We start from the raw sequence: 27,651 nt of genomic DNA on the forward strand, positions 1-27,651 counted from the left end.
GTTCTAACTCTATCTCTCTTACTTTTTCCAACTACGTTTCTCAGATATTTCATTTCTGATGCCGTCACCCTATTTTATGCTTATCCATCATTGCCCAAGTCTCAGCACCATATAGGAGTACAGGTAAATATACTGTTTGAATGCATTTTTAAATGTGTTAAATCTATCTTCATTGTGAAAGTAAATCTGTACGAATTATACCTTTTTGATTGAAACGTCACAGTTTTATGTTGCCCTTTTCTGCCTTTTTTAATATAAATGCCTAATTTACAAAATAAATACTTTTTTGCCTTTATTTATTTACCTATTATTAAAAATTGCTTGCAGGTATATTTTAATTTATTTCTATAACCGTTACCGTTCCGACGCGTGACAATGCCCTCTTAGATGTTTACCTACTAAGACCTGTCTCTCTCTTTGTCAACTTTGAAAGTCTTCATAAAATAAGTGATCACAATAGCGTCTTATTAGAAATCTTATGGGAAAACACAGTAAATCCGAGGTCAAGTCCAGTGTCTGTCTGGAATTTTAACAAAACCGATGTCCATGAATTACAAACGTTTCTACGACAAAAGCATGATGACTTTCTAAGGACTGAAGGAAATATGGAAAATGTGTGGCATAAATTTAAGTGTATAATTTTCGAGGCATTAGTAAAATGTGTACCTTCTAAAATAATTAAGAAAAATCCGGACCCAGAATATTACACTAATTATATTCGCTACTTAAAGAAAAAGACAAGGCGCGCATTTAGCAAACGTAAACGGAGCCATGAGCATTGGGAAAAATAGGTTGAATTAATTAAGAAACTTGAGTGTGAAAAAAGGTTAGCTCAGGAAAATTTTCTAAAAACTATTTTAAAAGAAGATGAAAGTAACAATTGGAGACAGTTTTATAATTATGTACGCAGGAGAAAAGGGAAAAATGAAGGAGTAGTGCTTTTACGAAATCAGAACGGAGAAAGTATAACTGATGACAAAGAAAAGGCCGACTTATTAAATTCCTATTTCATTTCGGTTTTCAATAATAATAATAATAATAATAATAATAATAATAATAATCCCGCTCATAGGAGTGGTTGTGTCACAGACCGTGAATGTGAACCAAATTCGACTTTCAAAATAACTTCCAAAGGGGTTAGAGAGAGAATAACGAAATTAAAAAATCGGAAGTCTCGAGGACCAGATAGTATTGCTACAGAGATTCTTAAATTAGGTTCCGAGGCCATAATTCCATACTTAATGCGTATATTTCATGTTTCCATAAACAATGCAGCTATTCCATGTGACTGGAAATCAGCTATAGTGGTACCCATACATAAAGGTGGAAATAAATTAGATGTCGGAAACCACAGACCGATTAGCCTTACATCTGTCGTATGTAAAGTCATGGAGCATTTGATATCGGATTATATTCGTCATGTTCTAAATGCGAAAGACTGGTTTTACAACCGCCAGCATGGTTTTAGGGAAGGCTTCTCATGTGATAGTCAAATTACGTCGCTGGTTCAGGATCTAGCTGAAGAGGTAGATAGAGGCGGAAGAATCGATGCAGTTGTGATTGACTTTTCGAAAGCATTTGATTTGGTGCCACATGACATATTAATAGATAAGTTAAGTAGGCTAGGAATAGATAAAAGAGTGGTGCTATGGATCCAAGAATTCTTAAAAGGTAGAATCCAGAGAGTTAGAGTAGGTCATGAAATATCGGAAATTGGAAATATAAGTTCAGGGGTGCCACAGGGCAGCGTTCTGGGTCCATTACTCTTTATAATTTACGTAAATGACCTATGCCAGGATATTACATCAAATGTGAGGCTATTTGCAGACGACTGCATTATCTATAGAAAGATTAGAAATAATTCAGATGTAGATGCTATTCAAACAGACTTGAATAACATTTACAACTGGGCGTTAAAGCATAGGATGAAAATAAATGGTTCTAAAAGTAAATCTATAACATTTTGTAAAACCCGAGAGGAAACTAGTCTAAATTACGAATTCAGTGGTGTTGTAATTCCGCAAGAACAATGTTTTAAATACCTAGGAGTGTATTTAAACTCCAAACTTTCTTGGGGAGAGCATGTTGATAATGTTACACGCAAAGCATGGAGGGCACTTCACTTTATTATGAGAATCTTGAGAAAGGCTAGCCCCAAATCGAGGGAAATAGCATATCTAACATTAGTGAGACCGTTAATGGAATACGGAACTACGTGTTGGGATCCCTATAGAATATATCAGATAAATTCCTTAGAAAGAATCCAGTATAGGGCAGCTAAATTTGTTAAAGGTAAAAGAGAAGATGGGAACGATACGATAAAAGAACTTAAATGGGAAACTTTGGAAAACAGACGTAGGAAAACTAGAATAACATCATTGTATAGAGCACATCTAGGTCAGAAAGCATGGGTAGACATAACGGCTCGGTTAGAAAAGCCAACGTACTATGGTAGGAACGATCATGATTTTAAAATCAAATGTAGGAAACAGAAAACGGATGTAGGTAAATTCTCATTTTTAAATAGAACTATAAATGATTGGAATGACCTACCTGCAGCGGTCTTTGAGGGCTGTCCTTCCTTAAGGAGATTCAAGAATAATTTAAAGAGTTGTGTATAAAGTGAAAATTAAAATTAAGGTGACATTCAACATTAAATTTTTTAAGGTGGCATGTATTTATCTAGCCTGACGAGTTTACTTCCTTGGTTTGAATTGTAAATTATTTAAAAATAGCGTGTAAGAGGGCCTTAGACTAGAAATGTTTAGTTTAAATGTAGTTCTGTTTATAAGTATGCATAAGAATGCAATTATTTGACTTATTTGAACTATTGTATCAGTGAAGCGAGGTGAGTCAGTGAAGTTATGGTTTTACAGTGCAGTGAACAGTTCCGATCAGTGATAATTTATAGCGTCAATGAAATGTGTTCTATAGTGTCAGTGAAATGTGTGCTAAAGTGTCAGTGAAATGCGTCATAGTGCCACTACAGGGAATGAGATGAGAGTAAAGTGAAAGACTATTGAAAATTATGTAGGACCTATACATAATTATGTAGGTTGTGTTGTAAAATTAGGTGTTTTATTTTATGTTTAATTATTATTGTGTTAAATTGTATTGTGTATTCTTATTGTATTGTGTATAAAATTGTATATGTGTTGTAAATTTTATTATGTAGGCTATTGTAAATTTTATTGTGTATTGCTTATCATTTTAACTGTGTATTGTTAATATTGTATATACCACTGCCACCGGGTGCTTGCCCACTTGCAGTGTAAATAAATACATACATACAATGAAAGTGACTTCACCGAATGTATATTATTGTCTTTCAGTCAGTTCATATTCTCTTTGCAACAATAAGTGCTGCCGTGCAAAAATGTATAACAGTAAGCGTTTTAATTATCGCTTGTGTTTATTTGACAAGGCAACAATGTGTGAGGGTCTAACGTTATTTTTAACGGTTATTTTTCTTTCAGTTTTCATTGCGAAGTTGTGCTATAAAGCAGCAAGATGCCGTAAGTCTGTGTTCCTTTACGCAGTAAATTGCAAAGTTACATTCATACTTTTGGATCCGACGTATTTTGTACTGACGGTAAAGTACTTACATGCAAAGTACTTAAGCGAATGTTACGATGACACAATGGAAATCATTAAAGATAAAATTAATAATAAGGAGATCTAGATTTCTGTCGACGAGTCACCTGATCCTAGGGGTCGTTTCACTGCCAATGTCATTGTTGGGCCATTAGATCCTTCAGAAGATGAATCAATAAAACCATTCCTACTTACAACAGAGTGTCTGGAGAAAGTTAACAATTCAACTATCGCGCAGTTATTCACCAATTCATTACAGTTACTGTAGCCTGAAGAAATTCAATACAACAACGTGTTACTTTTCATCAGTGATGCTGCACCATACATGAAAAAGGCTGGAATAACTTTAAAAGTGCTATCCCCAAACATGCTTCCCGTGACCTGCATAGCACACGACTTTCACAGAGTGTCAGAAGAGATACGATGCTTGTTTCCGGATGTCGAAAATTCCAGTATTAAGAAGATCTTTCTGAAAGCACCATCAAGAATTCTGACATTTAAATCCGTTGCACCAAATATACGTCTGTCCCCCAAACCTATCATATCTAGATGGGGAACATGGGTCTCAGCGGCACTTTACTACGCTTCAAATACTCTGACTATAACTGAGGTGGTGAACGCTCTGGAGCAGCGTTTCTCAAACTATGGTCCGCGATCACCTGTGGTCCTCGAGGATTGCCCTTGTGGTCCTTCAAAAAGGACAGACGAAAAAATAAAATTCAAACGAATTGCGTATCACACTATAGCTGAAAATTTCAGAGTTTGGAAATGACACATGGCAATTGCCTTTCGCCTTTTCTCCCAGTACTGATATTTTATGAACTTTATTACCGTACCTGTCTACCGACTTCCCACTCTACTCTTAGCAACAAAAGAGGGATTTAAAGCGCTATGAACGTGGTGATTCTCGCTATTTTTTCCCTGCACATCAGCTGATGATATGTGGCTAAGTACATTGGCATATCTTTCGGATGTATTCTCATAACTAAAAGAACTAAATCTCTCTCTGCAAGGTAATTGTTTGACTGTTCTCAATGCGCGTGAGAAAATAAAGATGTTCGAGAGGAAACTTGGTTTGCGGGTCAGTTCCGTAAAACAGAGGATTTTTTCACTTTTTTCAACCCTAGAGTCTTTTTTTTTTTGTTTGAAAATGATTTTGTTATTGGAAAATAATTATGCAATGACATATGCGATAGAAACCCTGAGGTCACAATTTAAAACTTATGACAAATTTTCATGGGTTCGTGATCCCTTTCATTGCGATATTAAAAATAACAAATTTTCATTGAGTGAAAGAGAACAGTTAATTGAACTCTCGAATGACACCGGACTTATAATGAAATTCCAAGCGGAAGGTGTGGTTAATTTCTGGACTTCATGACAAGTTAAAAAAGAGAATATAGTGAACTGTACAATGGTGCTTTACAGATTATAATTCAGTTTGCTTTTACGTATCTGTGTGAGAAATGGTTTTCATCACTAACTCTAATAAAAACAAAGTATCGAAGTCAACTCGATGTATAACGATCTCCGACTTAAGCTTACCAGCATATACATCCAAATATAGAACTGTGCAAGAATTGAAAGACTTATCCAAATCATTAGTGTGAGTACCAACATTTATTTATTTTGTTTAGTTAATACAGTTAAAGATTATAGAAACTCTAATAGCCATGATTTATTAAAAACGAAAATGTATTTTTTTTCTATTAACAGTATCTTAATTAGTTAATACTAATATAAAATGAAATGATTTAAATTCATTTTATTTAATTAATTCTGTTTTAAAATATAAGTATACAGGTATTAAAATATGCTACAAAAATGATAAATTTGCTTTCGAAGGGAACAAGAGTAAGATGGTCCGCGAAATTGTTCTGACTTAAAAAAGTGGTCCCCACTTCTAAAAAGTTTGAGAAACGCTGCTCTGTAGGATGAAGCATCTTCAATTGTAGCAGCCAAGAAATTTCTCAATTCTTCGGAAGTGAAAAATAATTTAACTTTCAATGCGGCCGAGTTTGGTTTCCTGCCACAAGTGATTGGCCAGCTTCAAGACAGAGGGCAGCCTTTGACGAAGCCAGTGAAAACTGTGGATGATGCAGTGCAAAGAATGGACAGTGTACCAGGGAAACGGGGTTCATTAGTTACAGGAAGATGTAAAAATGTGTTTTCGAAAAAATTGTCATCTTGATAAACTTAGAAATATTTCAAGAATTCTGCAAGGTGATAATTCTGTTGCAGTTGAAATGGATCCTGCAATGTTGTTATGTTTTAGATTTGCTCCAATAACCTCTGTCGAAGTTGAGAGGTCATTTTCTCATAATGTGAAATATGTGTTATCTGACAGGAGACTCAACATGACCCCAGAGAACTTAAAAAAGCATTTGGTTGTCGTGAGCAACGAATAAGGCATTGCAATACATAGACCTTTTAAAAACTTTTTCATTTTTGTGTCAAGTGCAACATTAGCACTTTGTGTAAAATTTTAAAGTTCTTTAAAATATGACGATCGAGTTATTGAATAGTGTAATCTAGTAAATATCCTAAATAGGTCAAGTGCAAGGTTTTTGCAATTGCTTTTTATTACGTATTTTACCTATTTATAATGCCTTTTTGCCTGCCTATTTTAGCTATTTATGATGCCTGTTTGCTTGCCTATTTTAATGTTTCATAATACCTAAACTTCCGGTCTCTGATAATAAATAACTGTTGCAGCTGTATTGTTGTATCTTGAAAAGGTTTTATTCAGTTTGTGTTTCCAATACTAAACTAATTTACAAAGCCAGGAAATAATATAATTTTGTTATGTGTGTTTAGATACAGTCTGTCTAAAATTACTATAATTATTGTACCATGCGTCATTCTGAAATTCAAATCATGGAGTAGATATCACGACCACCTGCATGAGCCGCCAGAGCGCACCGTGGCAGTGAATTGCTGCGAAACTAGAAACAACTTGTAACTGCTGCGGTTGGCTCCGTCTGTCTTTCTCTCTTTCAAGGTGTTTTAGCACTTTCATAGTTTTTGACTCCACATTACACTACACAAACACACCCCCAAAAGAAACGTAAACAGAAGGCGCAAAAACCAGACCACCCAGTTCTGAAGATAGCCCACAACAGGCTGAAATTAGTCAACAAGGTTTCCGTACCTAGTATTTAACACGCAAAAGCAATAAACTACATATTCCGAAGTAATATAGTGTTAAAAGTTGTGTAATCAAGATGTATATAAATTAGAAAATACAAACGTCCAAAAATACCGTCGGTACAGCAGTTTTTATATGCATTTATTTATACACGCTTTAACATCTGTGGCCATATCGCGTGTAGTCTCTCTGGGTATGTCAGTAGGCCATTGACTACTTTTGAGTTACTGTTTCTTCTGGCATGTGTTACATAAAGATAGCTTTTACTCACGTAACTGATTTAGATTTCGTTTTTATGATTTATAAAATAGTAACTCGTTTCATTGTTTAAAAAATTCCCTGCCTATGTATGTATAAAAACGTTCAATATTGAATTTTAGTGTAATTTTACTAATAAAATTCACGGGAAAACTCTACAAACTGTAAAATTTACTATTTGTTTTCCAACGAATGAATGCATGTGATTTTGCAAACATTTCTGAGCTGGCCGTTTATACAATTTCGAAGGCCGTAAACAATTGCATTGCTATAGAATATTTGAATATGAACAAATGAAAGTAGATCTACAATATCTTTAATTACATATCATTTGAAATTTGCATGAAAATTTTGAGAAAAATTACGAAGCCTGTGTGATTTATGATATCTCAATTGAAAGCTATTGACGTCGTGATTACGGGAAAAATATAACATTGTCAAACTTTGGATGTTGAAAATTATATGTATTTACGTTTGAGATTGTTTCAATTTTTTCGCTTATTTCATGAAATATAAGTTCGAGATTGTTGCCTTCGTTTGATATAAAATTGTAAATAAAGTGCGTTGTGTGAAAATATTAATGGAGGAAGGAAAGATTTTGCGTTTCTTATTGAGTTGTAAAGAGATGCTTTCATCATGGGTGGCCGTGGTCGTCCATGGAAACGTGGTAGGATTTAAAGAAATATTAGTGTTTCAAGCTATGAAAGACGAGTGTCTATAAAAATGGCGTTGGTGCCATGAACAATGTATCAAGACAAATTTAATATTATAAATCTTCCACTCAACCAGCAAAAAAGTATACATACATATGAATGAAATTACAAGCTACAAATATCACAACAAATTGAGTTACATAAAAGTTACGTGTATATAAGAGTTACTTATGAATTAACAGTAATATATTATGAACTATTAATTAAACAATGAGATACAAACTGTGTTAAAAATTAGACTAATACATATATAGAATGTTAATTTAGGTCTATTTCAAATAATGATATATTATAGGAAGAGATTATCATGAGACAATATTGTGAAAATACAGAGCTATCAGAAAACATGTCTAAAGAACGAAGTTACAATGTAGTCAGTGACCATTCAAGTCAGTGTAATTTGAATGATTTGCTAAGAAGGTTATCCTTTAAGGATTTTTAAAAGTGTTCATTTTCTTGCAGATCAAATGCTTTGTGATAAGAAATTCCATTGTCTAGAGATATAAACTGTGAAAGAGGAGAAGTAACCAGATGTTCTGTGAAGAGATATACTAAGCATTATGATGTAGGTCCAGTAAATGATGCAAGTAGTCTTTGTTAAGCATTTCATTGTAAAGGAGTGATCGTGAATGAACATTTTATTCCATGCTGCCACAACGCTAGTGTGTCCTTTACCCAGCAGAGTGTAGGTCTATACAGAGTGTTTCAGAATTCAACCAAAATGTTCAAAGGGTTGTGGAGGAGTAGTAGGTAACTGTTTTGAGATAGTGAACTAGGGATCTGCGAGTTCAAACTTGCACGTAATTGCGTGAAATATTTTGGGGTCACTACGCCACTGATTGAACTTACACATTCCATAGGGATATATTTGTAAATCTGTCGGATACAATATTCCTACGTTCCAGTAGCACAATCGGTGAATACTCTAGATGGTTTTCGTCAGGGGATGAAATAAACAATGAAATCGGACAAAAGTGTATAAAATTTTAACATAGAATACATACAGGTGATGAACTCGTCACTTTTGCAGCCAATAAATTAGTATTAAATTGTAACAAAATTAACATAATTCAAATTAAATTCTGTACAAATTCAACCTCGCAAATTTCAAGCGCAATAATTAATAGTTCCCTAATAGAAACAACAACAACAAAAACCAAATTTCTTCGCTTACAAATCGATAATGTGTTAAATTGGAAAAATCATATTAAATTACCCCTAAGCTAAATTCAGCATGTTTTGCTATTAGATCTGTGCAAGAGATAATAAATATCTATACCTTAAAAACAATATACTTTGCATACTTCCACTAGGTAATGAGTTTTGGAATAATATTCTGGGGTAATTTAGCAGATGGTAACAGTATTTTCCTAAAACAAAAAGAGTAATTAGAATAATAGTGGGTGCCAAATCTAGGGAATCGTGTAGGACCATTAAAAAAACTACAAATAATGCCCATGGCTTGTCAGTATATTTTCTCATTAATAATCTCCCTCGTATGTAATCGTGAAAACTTTGTAATTAATTCAACAGTTCATAGCATAAATCCGTGTCAGAACATGACTTCCATACTCCATCGGCAAATCTATCGTGCTATCAAAAAGGAGTGCGTTATATGGCAGTACAAATTTTAATATCCTCCCTACTGAATATAAATAATTGACCTCATGCATAAGATTTATTTAGGGCCAAATTAAAGAAGTACCTAATTTCTCACGCCTTCTATTCTGTAGGTTCAACAACACTTCATGAATATTTCTGTGTTTTAACTAGCCTATTGATAATAAAACTTTGTGTTGTACTAGTAGGCAATATTGTGAAACCCTTCGGCACAAATTTCAAGTAGACTGTGTGTAATTGAGACTTATAGTACTATTAAGATTTTTTTTTGTTTGACATGTTCCATATTCTGGCCGTGAAGCGATGTACAAATACCATGGAATGTACATTAATACAATACAATACGAAGGCCAGCGTGTTTCTAATAACTACCTGAGTGGTTCAGAAAAGAAAGAATTCAGAAATCTCACTAATAAAATAAGAAGTATTGGGATAAAGAAAACGTATCTTGGTAGAACTATGTACTACTTCATGCTTGAAGTTTAACGCGTTTTTCATTACACCACAAATCCATGCCGATTATTCTCTTCTAAAATAGGTACAATAACGAAAATGAATGAGGATGAAACATAAAGCAGTGGAGTGGTGTACTGTCTTATTATTTGCCGGAAATTTTACAGAATCTGTAAAAGCTATATCTTGAAAACACTGTTGGGTAGGCTACTTCTTAACAGTTAAGCTTCATCCAATCTCTAATAAGGTCCGAAAACATCCCACACCATTCCCCCTGTTTCATTAATAATGGATTATGAGAATCGAATGTTAACACTTAAGAACTGATAACTCACGGAGATGCTAGGTTCCCTATTTAAAATTGTTTGTATCCCTTTATAACTAAATAAATTTCTTTGGTTGAATTTTGAAGCACCCGGTATACCAAATAGAAAACTGTTTCAGACTATAAGAAAGCTTAAATCAAGGAGGGTTCATGCTGAGTGAAAGCATCAACGGAAAGGAATATAAAAATTAAAATTATTGCTACATCACATCAAGGACAGTTTCATAATCTTGATCAATATTATACTAAAATAGTAATATGCGTTACAAGAGCGGTATTTTGAAGTTTTCATGTTCGAGGAAAAGTTTGAAAAAGCGAATCGTAGTTGAGCTTTTTTAATTTCCGGGAATTGAAAGAAAACATACCGCTCGTGTATCGTACATTATTTTGTGCGAAGATCGTTTATTACATACCTGAAAAAGGAATATCTAATTAGTTGCAATGAAATCTCCATCTTGGTTTCTGTTCAATGACGGCAAATTTGCAAAACATAAATATCTATCTTCAACATTGTTGCTTTAAAATATTTTCTGTGTTTACTATACTCCAGCAGGCTGTGATATACGTCTGTCTTTTTTTCCCCCAGTCTATGGAATCTTGTTGATTTTTTCACGGCTTCCTTAATGTTACTTGCATCACGAATACAGTTTCTTTAGTGGAGTTGTAGAGTTTACTTAATTTTTGCAAATATTTAAAAACAATAATTAACATTGCAATTTAGGTGAAATTGCAGTGGTAAGTTTCCAATTTATAATTATTACTATATTGAACGTCTCTAAAAATAATATGTTAAAAGCCTAAAGCAGTAAAATCAATATGTCACTTAAGCGGGAAGAAGAGGGAAATTGCTATGTATGTTAGGTTGGTGAATACTGAACGTGGAATTGTAGACTTACTGCGGATTGGTTTTGTGCGGAAACCAAGCAAATACGCACTATCTCGCACAAATATTATTTATGCTGAAATATTAATATTGATTAGAATCAGCCGGAATCTTTACCAACTGCTTCATAAGACAGACTCACAGGGTACATTATCACAATTTTCTTCTTAGTCTTCCATCATTATAGTGAATACTACTGTTATAGTGGTGGTGGTGGTGGTGGTGGTGGTGGTAGTAGTGGTAGTGGTAGTAGTGGTAGTGGTGGTAGTGGTAGTGGTGGTGGTAGTAGTGGTAGTGCTGGTGGTGGTAGTGGTGGTGGTGGTAGTGGTGGTGGTGGTGGTGGTGGTAGCAGCAGCGGCAGCAGCAGCAGTAGCAGTAGCAGTAGCAGCAGCAGCATACTAATGATTATCATTCTAAGTATCTGTCGAAAATCTACAAGCAGCATTTGCTAGACCACTAATCAAGATCTAATACGTCCATGCATTATAGTATCTTGCTTCCGTCCCTGACTCCTTGAGGGTCGAACAATACTTTCTTCTGTAGTTCCGTTATGACTAACGGTCTTCCAGTCTTACATATACTCCGGATGAAGGCAGCAGTGAAAGTTTCCAGTCTGTCTCGAGAGGCTTATTCCCAGGTAGGATCTTATATCTCCTCAGCAATCTCGACATAACTGCCTTTATTTGCAGCATTCCGTACTTGTAACCTGAATAATAATAATAATAATAATAATAATAATAATAATAATAATAATAATAGTAATAATACATAAGATAAACATGCATGATAATGAGACGTACTCCAATTGCGGCTGGTATTAGGGAAACTTTGTTACTATGTAAGCAACATGTATGTTTCGATTGGGTACGTGGTCATGTAGGGAACACAGGAAACGAAAGAGCAGATCATCTAGCCAAGATGGCCGCAATTTCGGAAACAGAACACGCATACTCTAAACAACCCCTCTCTTATGTAAAAATGCAAATGAAGGTGGACATCTTAAATGACTGGAATGCAATGTGGTTAAATAGTACAAATGGTCAAATCACAAAATCACTATATTTTCCCACAGTTAAAGATAGACTAACCGTAAAGAATTATGAACCATCTTACATATCCACGCAATTTATGACTGGACACGGAAAATTTAATTCATATTTTGAACGTTTCAAAATTGACAACCCAAATGGCTCTTCATGTCCCTGTGAACACCCCACACAAACAGTCGACCACCTGTTATTCCAGTGCCCACTACAAGAACGCAAGAGATACCGGCTAGAAACCCACCTTAGCATATGCGATACAACTTTCTCACCACCAATTACAAAAGTTCTTCTGAAGCAATGTTGCATAAAGGAATTTCACATATTTATTACAGGTGTATTTAAGACCTTGTAGAAATAACAGTATTTAGTAACAGTGTCCTATTTATTCTTTTGCAGCCAAATTTGTAACTTTTAAAAGTATGGTTATCATGTTGAAGTGTACGTGTTGTAAAGGATGCTTGATTTGTTGTGTATGTGAGTCATAGTTATGGGATGCTTGATTGTGTTTGTGTGACTACTGTGTATTAATTTATGATGTATGTTAGGGAAAGTTGCTTAATTGTGTTATAGAGTACCGCTATAAGAAATGTTTTGTTTATGTGTTGTAACTGTTTTCTGTATGACTCAATTGATGACTGATGTTTGATTTGCAATCGCAATGTTTAAAATACGGAATGTTTAAGTCTTATTTCCATTGTATAAGCTAATTTATATTCTTTTCAATTTGTTTTATGCTTAGGCCTATTTTTTGTGTAAAACTATAGCCCTAGCATACATATGTAAAATAGGGCTACCCCCCATTGGAGATACAATAATAATAATAATGAGACGTACTCCACATATTACTTATTTCTCTGCAAATTCTTTCATATAAAATTGTTACGTCAATAATACACAACTTCGCTTTCAAGTCAATCTCCTAGAGGTATTAAGGCGGCTAAGACGACTATAGACGTCGCTAACGAACAATGAACCAATGCGTTTGCTGACTCAATTCGGTTGATGTGAAACTTTCGGTTCGTATTCGGTAGCGACCCGTCGCTTGTCGGTGCATCAAACAAAATTCGCATTCGCTTCATCGTAGTTTGATGTGAACAGCGAGCACAAGAGCAATCAATATTTTGTACCTATCAAAATGTCGTAATTAATGTTGACAGAAATTATTATTGACATACTCGGAGTAAAAAGGGACCAGGAGGTTTTATGAAATCAACAGTTTTAAAATTCAAGCATTCAAGTTAATAGAATGGTGTGAGAAAACATTAGACCTCTGCTTAGAAGGGAAAATGTTCAGCTGGAATATAGACTTTCATCATCATTATTATTGTTGTCATTATTATTGTTATTATTATCATTATTATTTTTCTCGCTGTTATTTATACTTTCTTTAACATCTCTGGTCATATCGCGAGTTAATCTTCTGTCTGAAATCCGAAGGCCTGTGTACTATTGTTGAGTACTGGTTCTATTGTGAACTAGATGGCGACTGTATGTATTACTGATTTGTTGTGAATATGATTTCGTTGTTGAATGAGGCAGGTGATATTCAGGGATGTTGGGGCTCGAATTTCCTATCATTTGCCTTACGATTGAGGGAAAACCCTGAACAAGCTCAAGCAGGAAATTCAACCCGACCGAGAATCGAACCCGGTCCCTCTGCTTAAGAGACCAGCATGCTGACCTCTACACCACAAAGGTGGTCTATTATTATTATTATTATTATTATTATTATTATTATTATTATTAATACTGTTGTCATTATTATTGTCATCATTATCGTCATTATCGTTGTTATTACTATTGTAATTAATTAGTGAAACGCTTTTTCAAAAATAGTGTATTATTTCTTTTTTTACAGTGAACACATTTGTTGTTTATTTTAGAGACGGAAGTAAAAAAATGGAATCATTGTTAACATCTTTCCGGAGAGAAATACAGAAATCAACGAAGAAAATGGGAATCGGAAGTAATGAGGTATTTTTCTGCTGGACAAATCAACTTTAAGAGAGTCAATTGATACACTTATGAAATCAGTTGTTTCGACACTTTCAATAAATATCTACATCAAACTTGTGTACGATTATCGTTGCAGAATTCGAAGCGTGAATTACAGTATAATCTTACAAAAAGAAATACTGATTCTCAAAATTATATGACCTTCTTACAAATTTTGGCGCTATTTTGCATAGTAGCATTTCGATTGGTTGATATACGACAAAAGATCTGAAACTGTCTCGATTCAATTCGGCGTAGGGTAAACCTTGATAATTTTGTGGCAGTGGTTATTTCGTGATATTTTTTTCCTGGCTCTTTCGTGAACTAACCAGTGGTCTTACGAGATTCAAATTTCTGCCAAGGAATTGCATATGTTTTCCAGAAACATACAGCTACACTTTTTGGGACTATTGTAGCAGCTTTTGTTTTTGCAGAGAGCAAGTTAGCTTCGATTTATCAGGCGTAAATTTTGTGGATGTGTTACATTACAGGCTTATTACTGAAGGTAAGCATAGGCCTATGATATTTGGTACAATGATTTATTACATGTTAATGAAATTTTAGAAAATATTTTTGGAATGTTAGATACATCTGTAGTCGCCATATAGGCTTAGCTTTACTGATAGAAAATCTTAGCTGTTTGAGGCGATATTTTGTTGAGCATTAAGCGTTACATTTTAGACTATTTTAAAAATTGAATTACAATACGAATTTTAGAAATCTGAAGATAAGACGTGATAACAAAAAGAAAAAGGGGTGCAATGGAGTTTAGTGTAATTTCTGTTCCATTTGTTATCATGGTACCAAACCACATATGACAAACAAGATGATGTTTTCATGACTTATGTGTAATGGATGCAAGAGTGACTCTGATGAAGATGGGAGTTTTTGCATTGCCGTTATGTGAGGGCCACTCAAAAAGTAATACACATTTTTTAAATTCATTTTTTATTCTACACCTTTGCAATTTATGGAGGTCATAGATGCATCCTTCCCGCTTGTATTCAATTTTAATTTAAATCTTTCGCGTGAATGGCGCCATGATAGATTCCTTCAAGATGGCTGCTGTACTTGACATTCGTCAGAAGCAACATGCTATTATCGAGTTCCTGTGCTGTGAGAAGGAGACAGTGGAAAACATTCACAAGAGGTTGAAAAGGATGTATGGAGATGCAGCTGTCGATCGCAGTACGGTTAGTTGGTGGGCAAGCAGATTATCTGGTGAAAGAGGGCGCGGAAATATTCAGGATACCCCTCGCAGCGGCACACCCTGCACTGCACGAAGTCCTGGCAATGTGGAGCGCGTTAACAACATGGTTGTGTCTGACAAACGAGTAACAGTGAAAGAATTGTACTCCAAGTTGGAGTAGGAGAAGCAAGTGTGTGTAGAATATTGAAACTTAAAAAGCTTTGTGCCAGGTGATTTCCGAGGATGGTGACAAAAGTCCACAACGGAAGTCAAAAAACAGTGTGCAGCGAACTTTTGGACCAATATGAGAATGGTGGAGATTACTTACTTGCAAGAATTGTGACAGGAGATGAAACATGGCTCCACCATTTTGAACCGGAGATAAAGAGGCAGACAATGGAGTGGCATCATGCAAATTCACCAAAGAAATAGAAATTCGAAACTACACCTTCGGCAGGAAAAGTTAAGGCTACTGTGTTTTTCGATTCAGAAGGACTCTTGCTTGCGGATATCATGCCTCACAGAACCACTATTAATTTTGTCGTGTATGTGGCAACTCTCAAGAAACTTCAAGCTCGACTGAGACGTGTTCGACCACATCAGAACAAGCAGGATGTTCTGCTATTGCACGACAACGCAGGCCATATGTTAGTCACAAGACCACAGACCAGATCAGAAAATTCGGATAGACAACACTGAAACATCCGCCTTACAGTCTTGATCTGGCACCATGCGATTACCATCGCTTTGGTAAACTGAAGGATCCCTTCGCGGAACGAGATTAGAAGATGACTCCCTCGTGCACGCTGGTAAAGTGTGGTTCAGACGTGTTGGTCCGCACTTTTACCGTGCTGGTCTACAGGCCCTCGTCCCTAGGTGGCGTAAGGCAGTTGAAAGGAGCGGGGATAATGTGGAAAAGTGACATTTTGTTCCTAAAGGATGTATCTACATTCTGTGAAAATAGCAAATCTGTAGCATAAAAATGTAATTTTTAAACAAATATTATGCATTAATTTTGGAGTTACCCTCGTAATATAGGCTATAGTGAAGTCCGTAATAAAAGTGTTCACCCTTTCAGGACAAAGAAGATGCCTTTTCAATTTAAATTTTTACTTTGATTTCATTATTATTAGTGTTGATATGTATTTCTATATTTTCTTGCTTAGAATATTAGCCGGAATTACTATGTTTGAAGTCTTGTAACAATAAATGATAATTTCATTTGATTTTAATTAATTTTTTCCACATTTCTTTTATCTCTTATGAAATTATGTAATATCACGAAATTACCAAGATTATCACGAAATAACCAACCTATTAGCTTAAGTTATAAGAGTGGTTTTTGGCAATTGTTCAAGAACGTATCCAATCTTTTATGTTTCCAGATTTGTACAGCAAATTTTTGTCTTTCAGATGAAAAAATCGGAATAAGGATATATTTACACATTTGCATTTTAAATTAAGTTTCATGAAATTATCACGAAATTACCCATGTTTACCCTATATCACTAAGCAAATTATTGTCTTTATGTGCCGTCTGCTGCCATCGCCTTTTATTTCTTACCTTCCTTTCGTTAAACTGTCTAAAATAAGAATGAGACACTTCAATAATGCATCTTTCTGTGACATGACTGCGGATAATCAGCGAACGCGGTTGTTCACTGTCGATTCGCCAGTGATTCGTATTTGCTCCGAACGGAGAATAAATATTCGCACTCGTTATTCGTTCCCTAAGTGAATACTCATCTATAGGTTAGGTTAGGTATATTTACATATAAAAATGACGTTATACAGGATGTCTGACTCAAGCCGTTCATAAATCGTTTTAGACATCACGCACAACATGACAAGAGGTGGACAAAGAATACTTTTCTACGTTGGAATTCTGTAATTCGCAGCGTTTGTATTTTAGTTTAAGGGAAGTTGACACTTGTAAATACAAATAATGGTAAAAATTGCCTATATTCACATAGTCATAAATGTTATACTATTTATCAGTGCTCTTTCTTTTTAGTGATGTGTGTATATATATTAAGCTTTAAAAAAAGAGAATGGTTACTCTAGAGTAAATCTTTCCTCTTAAAATAATTTTTGAATTTAAAAATATTCTTTTGCTAAAAGATAATAAAATTATTAACATAGCTGTAATTTTATGGTCATAGGATTTATGCCAATCTTCACCGTTAAGAAAATTAAAAAAAAAATATTTTTTTCACGGTGAAGACTTGTATAAGCCCATAATTTTGCAGGTATATTAATAATTTTGGTAGGGTGTTTTTTTGTAACAAGTTGTAGTAAGTGACTAAAATTTGAATGCAATGTGTTCTATAATAAGTGAATAGATTGCACCTAATAACAGGCATGTAGTGAATTTATATATAAGAAAATATGTTTAAATCCAATCATTATGTTAAGGGGAAAAATTTACTCTAGAGTAACCATTCTGGCCCACACTTGTGGAGTAACGGTTAGCGTGTCTGACAGTGAAACCAGGTGGCTTGGGTTCGATTCCCGGTCTGGGCAAGTTATCTGGTAGAGGTTTTTTCCGGAGTTTTCCCTCAACCCAATATGAGCAAATGCTGGGTAACTTTCGGTGCTGGATACCCGGACTCATTTCACCGGCATTATCACCTTCATCTCATTCAGACGCTAAATAACCCAAGATGTTGATAAAGCGTCGTAAAATAACCTACTAAAATTAAAAATATATTGATGATTAACGTGAGTGAATGGGGCAACACCGTAGAAATTCAAATGACGACTTGTCCACAAGTGCCTAACTGGGACTCTAACCCGGACCACTTGCGTGACAGGCCGATGGTTTAGACCACTCAACTATCGTCAGCGCAAAACGATTACAAATTTATTTCCAAAAAGGTGCTAAAAATCATACGATGGCAACACCTTGTTTCCAAATAACAGTCGTATGAACAGATAGGAAAAGAGATTTTAGGAGTCAGATCACCTCGAAAATGCTTCTGTGGTTAATGGAGGCGTGGGAACGTGGTGGTGGTGGTGATGGTGGTGGTGGTGGTGGTAATAATAATAATATGTAAAAATACATTACGAAAACTATAAACATACAATTATTTTACATCAAATAAAAACATAATTACTTTTAATTGATACAAAATTTTACATTGTTATGTTCTACATTCTACTCTACATATTAGGCCAGGGGCAGGTACTAAAATAATGTGTCGAAATAGGGGAGGGTCTCATCATAAAAAAATTTGAGGAGCAATGGGTTGTATGCATAAAGTTGTAGTAGGCCTACTACCTTTTGCTTTGACTGTAGAAGATCCTTGAAGTAAAAGTATATACTTCGTTTTGTATGCATAAACCTTATCCTACTACTACGTAGTATTTACTATGCGACGGTAGTATTCAATTATATCTATTATCGATAGTACTTCGGATTTATCCGGGAAGACTCCTTTGTTTTCGCCTTCCATGCATTTATGTTAATTTCTTGGTGGGAAAATTGATTGTTCTCAAAATGTGGTTATTTTAACAAGAAAATGGACAATCACGACGAAGTAAGAAGTGTAGAAGAAATAAAATGAGAACAACTGCTATTTGATAATCCACTAAAAAAATACCCAGCGTTATTAAATAAGTCGCAAACTCCTGCCGCAAGAAGTGATAAAGAAAAAGCCATTTAGGCTATGAAAGTTGAGGTAGAAATTTACAATAGGAAAAAAAATTGACGAAAAGCAAATTATGAAGAAAAAAATTAACATGAAACTTAAAATAAAGTCAAAATCAGACAGGCCCAAAATGTTAGTCATTAAATTTTCATGCAACCTGAAATGTTATACGCACACGGAATTTTTTCACGTAAATTAAATATATTATAAGTACATCACAAAATCATTTTGCTAAAAATATATTATTTTAAATAACAATAACAAAAATCAATTAACAGATAGAATTCTAGTTATCTCAAAATCAACATATGAGTAATCTATTAACAGAAATTGATCATATAACATTTTTTATTTGTAAAATCTATTTGTTATAATCGCGTTCTGATTGTTCTCGTCTGTCCTTGTAGGATTTTCTAGCGCGAATTTGTACAAATTTTGTCATTTTAAGCCATACAAATGCTTAGGCCTATGTTGAACTAATGAAGTCTCAAACAGGGCAGACTACGATTTTTCTTAGTTTACACTTAGAAATAGAAATATATACTTCTTGTTATGGATATAAATAGCATTTTATATTACGAATTCTAGCATAAACTAAACACGGCCTTCCAGATCAACTTTCTGCTACCCAGGGAAGAATATACTATGGGTTTTTATACATGAAGACCGTGTAGTATATATTACGAAAACCTTAGCAATAGAATTACTTCAACTTTATGCATACCAGCCAATGTTCTAATCCATTCTTATTATGGTATCAAGGATTTTCACTATTCAAGATGTGAAGAATGCAATTAACGAAAAATTTTTTTTCATATTTTATAATAATTTTGTAAAATATTCATATTCCATGTCCCTCGCCGTGGCGTCGTGGTCTAAGGCATCCTGCCTAGGACTCGCGTTACGGAATGCGCGCTGGTTCGAGTGCTCCTGGGGGAAGAAATTTCGGTCAGTGTATGGGGTGCCCACCTAGCATCGTGATGCACTTAGGTAGTGAAATTCGGTTACGAAAGCCAGCTATAACGGCTGGGGGGGGGGGATTCGTGCTAATCACACGATACCTCCATTCTGGTTGGATGATCGTCCACCCCTGCTTCGGCTATGGTCCTTCATGGGCTGTTGTGTCTCGATTATTATTATTCATATTCCATAAAATTGCTCATACTTTTCATATTTTGCACGATTTCTTCCTCTTCGTTAATATTGTTATAAATACCATTGAACCCAGGTTTTAAAATATTAAATTGTAAGTAAACTATAGATATATTTTTGAGGAAACGCTTGAGAAACCTAAGCTATCAATCCACCAACATTGCGGGAATCACAAGAGTAAGTGAAATCTTCAAATTCTCCTTTTTAGATTCATTGAACTGTGATGTCAATGAATTCGAGAGGCCAAAAAAAAAAAAAAAAAAAAAAAAAAAAAGGTAGTTCATATTCCACTACCACTTATTCTTTCGAATCCAGCGAAAGTAATTTAAGTACGAGTATTACTTCATACATGACTATGATATCAGATGTATGTGTAGAGACCCGAAGTGTAGTATAATATACCTGTATTTGTGTCCTGACTGTAAAATGCAGAATTTTTTCAGCATTTTTCTTCATGTCAATGATTTTTTTAGTGTAGAAGTATATTGAACTTTAAAAATGTGGAGTTTGCGAACAAACCCTGTCATTTTCAAAATAATATATTTGTTTTTCATGAAATAGCAAAAACTGTATCGAGCCTTCACTTTATCCCAAAGAAAACAAAATGTTATGTGTCGTGCATGTTACGTCCGTTGTTCTAATGGTGCTAATAGTAGTGATTTTAGTCATTTTTTGTGCATCTTATAGACAAAAATATTTTGGAAATGTCCTGTTCTTTTGTAAATATGAGGAAAAATGTTCACTTTTGTTCCAAAGAAGCTATTTGATATTTATAACAGTAAAATATACATGTCACATCAACTGTATAATGGAGTAACGAATATAACATTACAATCTCCCAGCTATAGGTGTCCAGAGCACATAGGCCCTACATTACCAAATATATACATATATTTTAATTAAATTTTGACACTCTAACGGGAAAATATATTCCCCAGACCTCTATTGTGGAAAGATAGCGGCCTAAGTGGTGCTTACTACACAATCATTCGTACCATAACACGTTTACAATAATTTCAATGAAAAAACATTTAGCTCAACTATGTGAATGCACATTGCATGAAAATAAAAATACCCGTATGAATTGAATAGCTTATCTCCATAGAGATGTCTTTCACTTTCATTCTACTGTATCATGGGAAAATGAATATATTATAACACTTTTACAATAATTTTAATTGGCAGTAAGATATTATCACTCTTGCACACAGAAGTTGAAATGAACGATTTTTAATTGACTGGTAATTGCAATAAATACAGAATGTTGGAAATGTCCGTTTTTATACAAAAAATGAAAATGAAAATACTGGCATTAGTATGATATGGAATTATCCTGTTTTGATTGAAAATACTGATTTTACCATATTGCTTCTCATGAAAATGACCGAGTTAGAATAAAAATAGTCACAATTTCAGAAAGATGTCTCTGTAAACATACCGAAAACTCGAAAAATCATTTTTTGTTTGCGTTGGAAAAGACTGGTTTTGTTTGCAACCTCCACAAACAAAACAACTGTCTCAGGACTCAGGAGAATAAACGTGTAAATTAATGTTTTAAACTGGTATCAAGCATTAATTTTGATATCTTCTTAATTTATCTTATTTTTAAATTTCATCGTACAAAACAATATTAACTATCAGAAGGAGTGAACTTCTGAAAATATAGACAAGTGATTTCTGTTAGTATTGTAGCCAGTGTTGAGTCCAGCCAACGTAACAACTTTTTTTAATGTTTTCTTCAGTGCAAAAAAGAACGAGTTATCTAACTCTTGCATTCAGCTAGGGATTTTATGATGCTGAAAAACTGTTTATTTACGTATATTTATTGTGTTTTATTTGATAGCGTATTAAAACATATATACATAATTACTAACCTCTAAAGGCTTTTTTAAATAATGATATAAGTCTGCTTCAAGTGGTTTAGGAAATAAGATATTTTAATATTGAAATATTTATTTCATATTTTTCCAAAATACATTTATTTATTTTTTTTTGGAAAAATATTCTTCATATTGAGCCGTCCAAAAATTTCATTGTAATTAGTTCTACTGTACAACTTAAGTGACTTTTAGCTAATTTCTTTTGGAATTTAAGTCTTTCAATTGAAAATTAGTCTAATACATATTATTCATTAAAACTTAAGGTCCATATTTTCAAATCAATTAATAAACAGTACGCACAAACATTTTCTATTTCAAATAGAACTTGTAAATCTTTAAGGTGAGTATTTCTTCATTCCAATCGTGCACAGTGTTCATTTCCAACACCGTGTTATGTTATAGTCTCCTAGAACCCCTCCCGAATGAAGATACTAAAGTCACTGCCCGAGCTCAATCCGTCTGTCAAAATGTTATTTTGAAACTTTTAGGTGGACCAGTACATACAGAATAGGTCACAGAAAAAACTTTTTCTATCTGTGCCTGAAGGCATTAACTGTTAAGCTGGAGTGAAGTGTAAAATCTACGTCACAACTCTGAAATGCTACAAAGTTGAGAGACGGAAAAGCTAAGTAATAATTACAAATACAACACACACTAAATCATATTGTCGGTGTTGGAAGCATTACTTACCTATACAGTTTCTCGATCCCGCACCAAACGGAAGGAAGGAGAAAGAATGTCTCTCCGACACGACCTCTGGTAGAAACCGATTTGGATCAAACTTGTCTGGCTCTGGAAAAATTTCTGGGTTGCGATATATTGTTTCTAAGTACACCATTACATTCGCTCCAGCAGGAAGGATATGGCCTCCTAAAATAATAAACAACACTCACAATAGTCGTGATCCAGTATTTCGAGCAAACAAAAATTAAATTTCTGCTTATTCGTACTGTACGTTTCGGACTGTATAGTATGTGTTGAAGAATTCGTATTTTTTCAATCTCATGGAGAGTAACGGGAAAAAATCAAGATCCTGCAAATAAATTAATTTATAGATTTTCACGGAAATACATGTTTCCAGCATCTCTGGAAACGAAGAAGTTACTTTCAGAACTCCTTTTGTGAGTCTATCTGTTTACAATTTCTCCTAAAATGTTAAATGATTTTTTTGTCATATTTAATATCTGAGTCAATTCAACGATAAATATTTGTCATGAAATGTAGTAACTTTTATGTACAGTTGTCAAAAGAAAAAGTGGCCGCTCTCTAGATACAAAGTTCCCTTCGGGTATCTCCGCTACAATTCGGAGGCAGGTGATGTTACATGTTGTTGGACCACGTGGCCTGATATCTACAGTCAGAATGAAAGATTTTGCGTGTTAATCTATAGCGTAATGGTAGCTTTTCGGGCAAGTGTTCGTAAGGTCATGCGTTCGAACAGAATCGAATGCTTTTTATGTTTTTTTTAGGAGAGAGAGAAAATATAATTGTTTCTGTTTCTTTTATGACTGTTTTAGTAATTAACATCAGGTTTATGAATGTATTATGCCATGACTGTGTCATTATTTAATATGACATTATGGCTGAAAATGGAAAGAAAGATTATATTCTCAACAAACATATCTTTCGTGGCATAAACAAAACAAACTTACAGGCGTCTGACTTAAAAAATTAAAACAATAAAAGTTCAAAAAAAAAAAAAAAACAAAAAAAAAACATATTTAGTCCATCTTCCTCCCATCTCGATCACATCTTGCAGTCGAGTGGACATGGAATCGACTAGTGTTTTCAAATACCGACTGTTCTCAGTCACGGCATCACAGGGACCATGGACGAGCTTCCACAAATCATCAATTGGGCCAATTTTTCCGCATATGCTTCTTAATTGTGCCCACATATTCTCTAAAGGGTTCAAGTCCGGAGAGCGACGAGGCCAGTCTACCAAGTCAATATCCTGTCTCGTTGCAAACCAGTCCCGAATCAATTGAGATGTGTGGACTGGATGATTATCCTGCTGAAATTGAAGAATTCCAACATGACACAGATACTCTACCACTGCGGGCACGCATGGCAGCGTATCTGTGGTCGAATCGGGTACCAGGAGGACGATATACAAGAGTGGGCCCTTCCTTTGTAGTAGAAACGGTGACTTCATCAGAAAAGATTACTCTTTTCCAATCCCGATCACCAATTCCCACTGCAAAGAATAAACGCTCCTCTATATGCTCTTCCTTATGAACTTCCCTAGGAATGGCACGTCGAGATCTCAAATTGGCTGCCCTTAAACGATTTCTCACGGTCTGGTCGTGGCCAGGGAAATTAACAACTGCCTTCAAAGTAGCAGCGGTATGAAAGGGATTCCTTTCAACCTCTGCCACTAATCTGGCGTCCTGTTGTGGTGTTGAAATTTTCCTTGTACCACTCCCAGCTTTTCGGCCGAAAATTGCCGAGCGTTGATAATTTTGCCCACTCCGGGCTGTCCTTTCTGAAACGTTGAAACGCCTACCTGCCTTGGATGCCGAAAAACCAAGATGAACCACAGCCCGTATTATACTTTCATTCGTTCCTGCACCTATTTGTAGAGCCATGTCCATGGCTGGGCAACTCGTGCTCCCAAAGTGCTAAAAAGCCTTGAAAGAGAGAAAGGCAGACGGAGCCAACCGCAGCAGTTACAAGTTGTTTGTAGTTTCACTGCAAAAGCCACGGTGCGCTCTGGCGGCTCATGCAGGTGATTGTGATATCTATTCCATGATTTGAATTTCAAAATGACACATGGTACAATAATTATAGTAATTTTAGAAAGACTATACCTGAACACATAACAAAATTATATTATTTTCTAGCTTTATAAATTAGTTTAGTACTGGAAACACAAACTGAATACAACCTTTTCAAGATATAACAAATATAGCTGCAACACTTATTTATTATTAAACTATTAATTTGTTAATATTTCTTATTATATATCCTATTCGAAACGTAGAACGCAAGAATTTACAAGTCTTTAGCCTATACATTAAAGAGTATTCCTCTGTTCTCAGTAAGGTAATAGTCTGTATTCGCAAACAATAACAAATTCAAGGAAGTATTTTTTACATGTCACGACAGATGAAATAAGCTTATTTCTGAGCTCTTTCTTTACTTCGAGAGCTTTTACACTTCTTTCTTGTATTAAACTATGCCTCAAGCACATACAGTATATATGGAAGCAAAGAGTATATTTGAAATTCTACTTAGGCAACATTACGAACAGTTCGATTGCTGATTTTGCTGGAATCAGAGTGGCGTGCTGTTCTGTAAATTTATTAATTCAAGCTATGAATTTTCAGGATTTTCTATCCTCGAAAGCCAAAAAGATTTCAGAAAAATTTCGATTCCTTGTCAATTGTCACTTTTTCTCCAAACTTAGCAGTGAATTCTGCTGTAGGTCTTGAAGTAGGGTCTTATATTTGATAAGAAGATTTTCTTATTACTCTTCAAGATAGTATATAGTCAAAGAAAGTGAAGTTGTTTATGTTCTACATGATACTACCACATTTCAAATTTATCCATAAATGTTCTTAGCTAGTCGATTATATGTCGTGCAATTCTGTAACTCGCATGCACAACGTGCTAATGATATTTGATATCAGTCTCACCTTGTTGATGTCTCATTTTTACCTTTAGCTGTTCTAAAGCAGATGCAGACAGTATTTCTTTACTAAAACTTTCACTCTTTACTTGTAACATAAAATGTCATGCGTAAGAAAGTGTAATAGAATACATGCTTTACCTCTCTTCTTAATAAAAAAATATTTTTTACTCGTAACTAAAGGGAAATGATCTGGGATATATATTGTTTTTCACTTAAAACTAGCCGCCACTTACAGCAGACGCGATCGAACATGTGTCTTGAAAGAACTGCACACAAACATTACACCTAGTACAGAGTCCGTTCTACCTGCATTGAGATTGTGTTGACTCTTTGAGAGCACGAGTTGCCCACCCATGGCCATGTCAGTCAAAGTCGCAGGCAGAAATGGCGTCGTGGTTTCCTCAGAGAATTAGTCTATACCTAGGTCTTAAAATAACAGCAAGACATTCATTATACTAAAAATATATACTCTTCAATTAGGAAATAATAATATAAATACTTGTTAGAGTCCTATTAATAACTATATCGTTTTCAAACATAAAGTCCACAGAGTTAAGAAGAATATAATTATTTTATTATCTCGACCTCAGTGTCGTAATTTGTTTTCGAAAAATCTGTATTGAACTGTATCCACGCAATACGTCCTTATCATTGCTGCTGTTAACACTGCTGCTGTTGCAGTTGGTATTACAACTACAAATATTATTGTCATAAATGTAACCTTTTTATATCATTATTAAATATTCAGAATATAATTGAAATTAATGTTCAGTTGTAATGTTTCTGACAATGCGCTGAATTACGTTAATACCAGGTAAATGACATAGCTCAGTCGGAAGAACGTAGGCACTTCGGACGTCGCGAAATTCGGAATTGAAATGTCAACGTATCAGGCTCAAATCCTCGGGACACCTTTCAAATTTATTATGTTACAGGATACTATAATGTAATAATATAACAGTATAAGAAGAAAAAACTAACACTCGTATTAGGCAGCTGTATTGTTCTAAGCCTAACATTAAATTTATATTACATCGCTAACGAACGATAACAGAATACAAATGATAATTTGAATATTATTTATATCGCTAACGAACGATAACAGAATACAAATTATAATTTTAATATTATTTATATCGCTAATGAGTGATAACAGAAAACAAATGATAATTTGAATATTATTCACGTCGCTAAAGAACGATAACAGAATACAACAAATTATAACTTGAATATTATATATATCGCTAAAGGAGCGATATAATATAAATAACTTGAATATTATTCATATCGATAAAGAACGATAACAGAATACAAATGATAATTTGAATATTATTTATATCGTTAATGAACGATAACAGAATACAAATGATAATTTGAATAATATTCACGTCGCTGAAGAACGATAACAGAATATAACAAATTATAACTTGAATATTATTGCCTATATATCGCTAAAGGAACGATAAAATATAAATAACTTGAATATTATTCATATCGATAGAGAACGGTAACAGAATATAAATGATAATTTGAATAATGGACTATTTATATCGCTAAAGAACGATTAAAAAATAAAATGAAAACTTGAACAAGACCCGAACTCACAACCTTCAAATCATTAAGCGAGCTCTCTACCGCTAATCTACGAGGCACAGATATGGAATGATTCCGTAGTTCCGGAACTGCTTCTAAAAGCACATGCATCGTGTAACATCGCCGTGACCCGAAGTGGACTTAGAAAATATTCGCTGTTCACGAGTGCGGCCAGCTGTACCTACAGCTGTCAAAAAAAGTGGCCGCATTCGTGAACAGCGAATATTTTCTAAGTCCACTTCGGATAACGGTGATGTTACATGATGCGTACGCTTATAGAAGTACCTTCGGAACTAAGATGTTTAAGCAGGAGTCATTCACATCTGCGTCTCGTAGAGCAGCCGTAGTGTGTTCACTAAATGATTCGAAGGTTGTGAGTTCGAGCTTTATTCAAGCTATCATTTCATTTTTATTATCGTTCTTTAGCGATATAAATAATATTCAAGTTATCATTTATATTCTATTACCGTTCTTTAGCGTTATAAATAATATTAAAGTTATCACTTGCATTGATATCG

General features: G+C 34.5%; 1 protein-coding gene across 2 annotated transcripts in view; it reads right to left on the bottom strand.

Annotated features, from left to right (window-relative positions):
- Positions 1–6,746: 6,746 nt before the first annotated feature.
- LOC138711804 (cytochrome P450 4C1-like) overlaps positions 6,747–27,651 on the bottom strand; it is a 174,705-nt gene continuing 153,800 nt past the window's right edge. For both annotated transcript variants that reach the window (XM_069843048.1, XM_069843047.1), the window contains 2 exons: positions 22,597–22,776; positions 6,747–11,700 (listed from right to left, as the gene is read on the bottom strand). In XM_069843048.1, coding sequence (XP_069699149.1) covers positions 11,549–11,700; positions 22,597–22,776 — 332 coding nt within the window. In that variant the 3' untranslated portion in view covers positions 6,747–11,548. The remainder of the gene's footprint in view (positions 11,701–22,596; positions 22,777–27,651) is intronic.

The sequence above is a fragment of the Periplaneta americana genome, chromosome 13, assembly GCF_040183065.1.
Source record: "Periplaneta americana isolate PAMFEO1 chromosome 13, P.americana_PAMFEO1_priV1, whole genome shotgun sequence".
NCBI lineage: Eukaryota > Metazoa > Arthropoda > Insecta > Blattodea > Blattidae > Periplaneta > Periplaneta americana.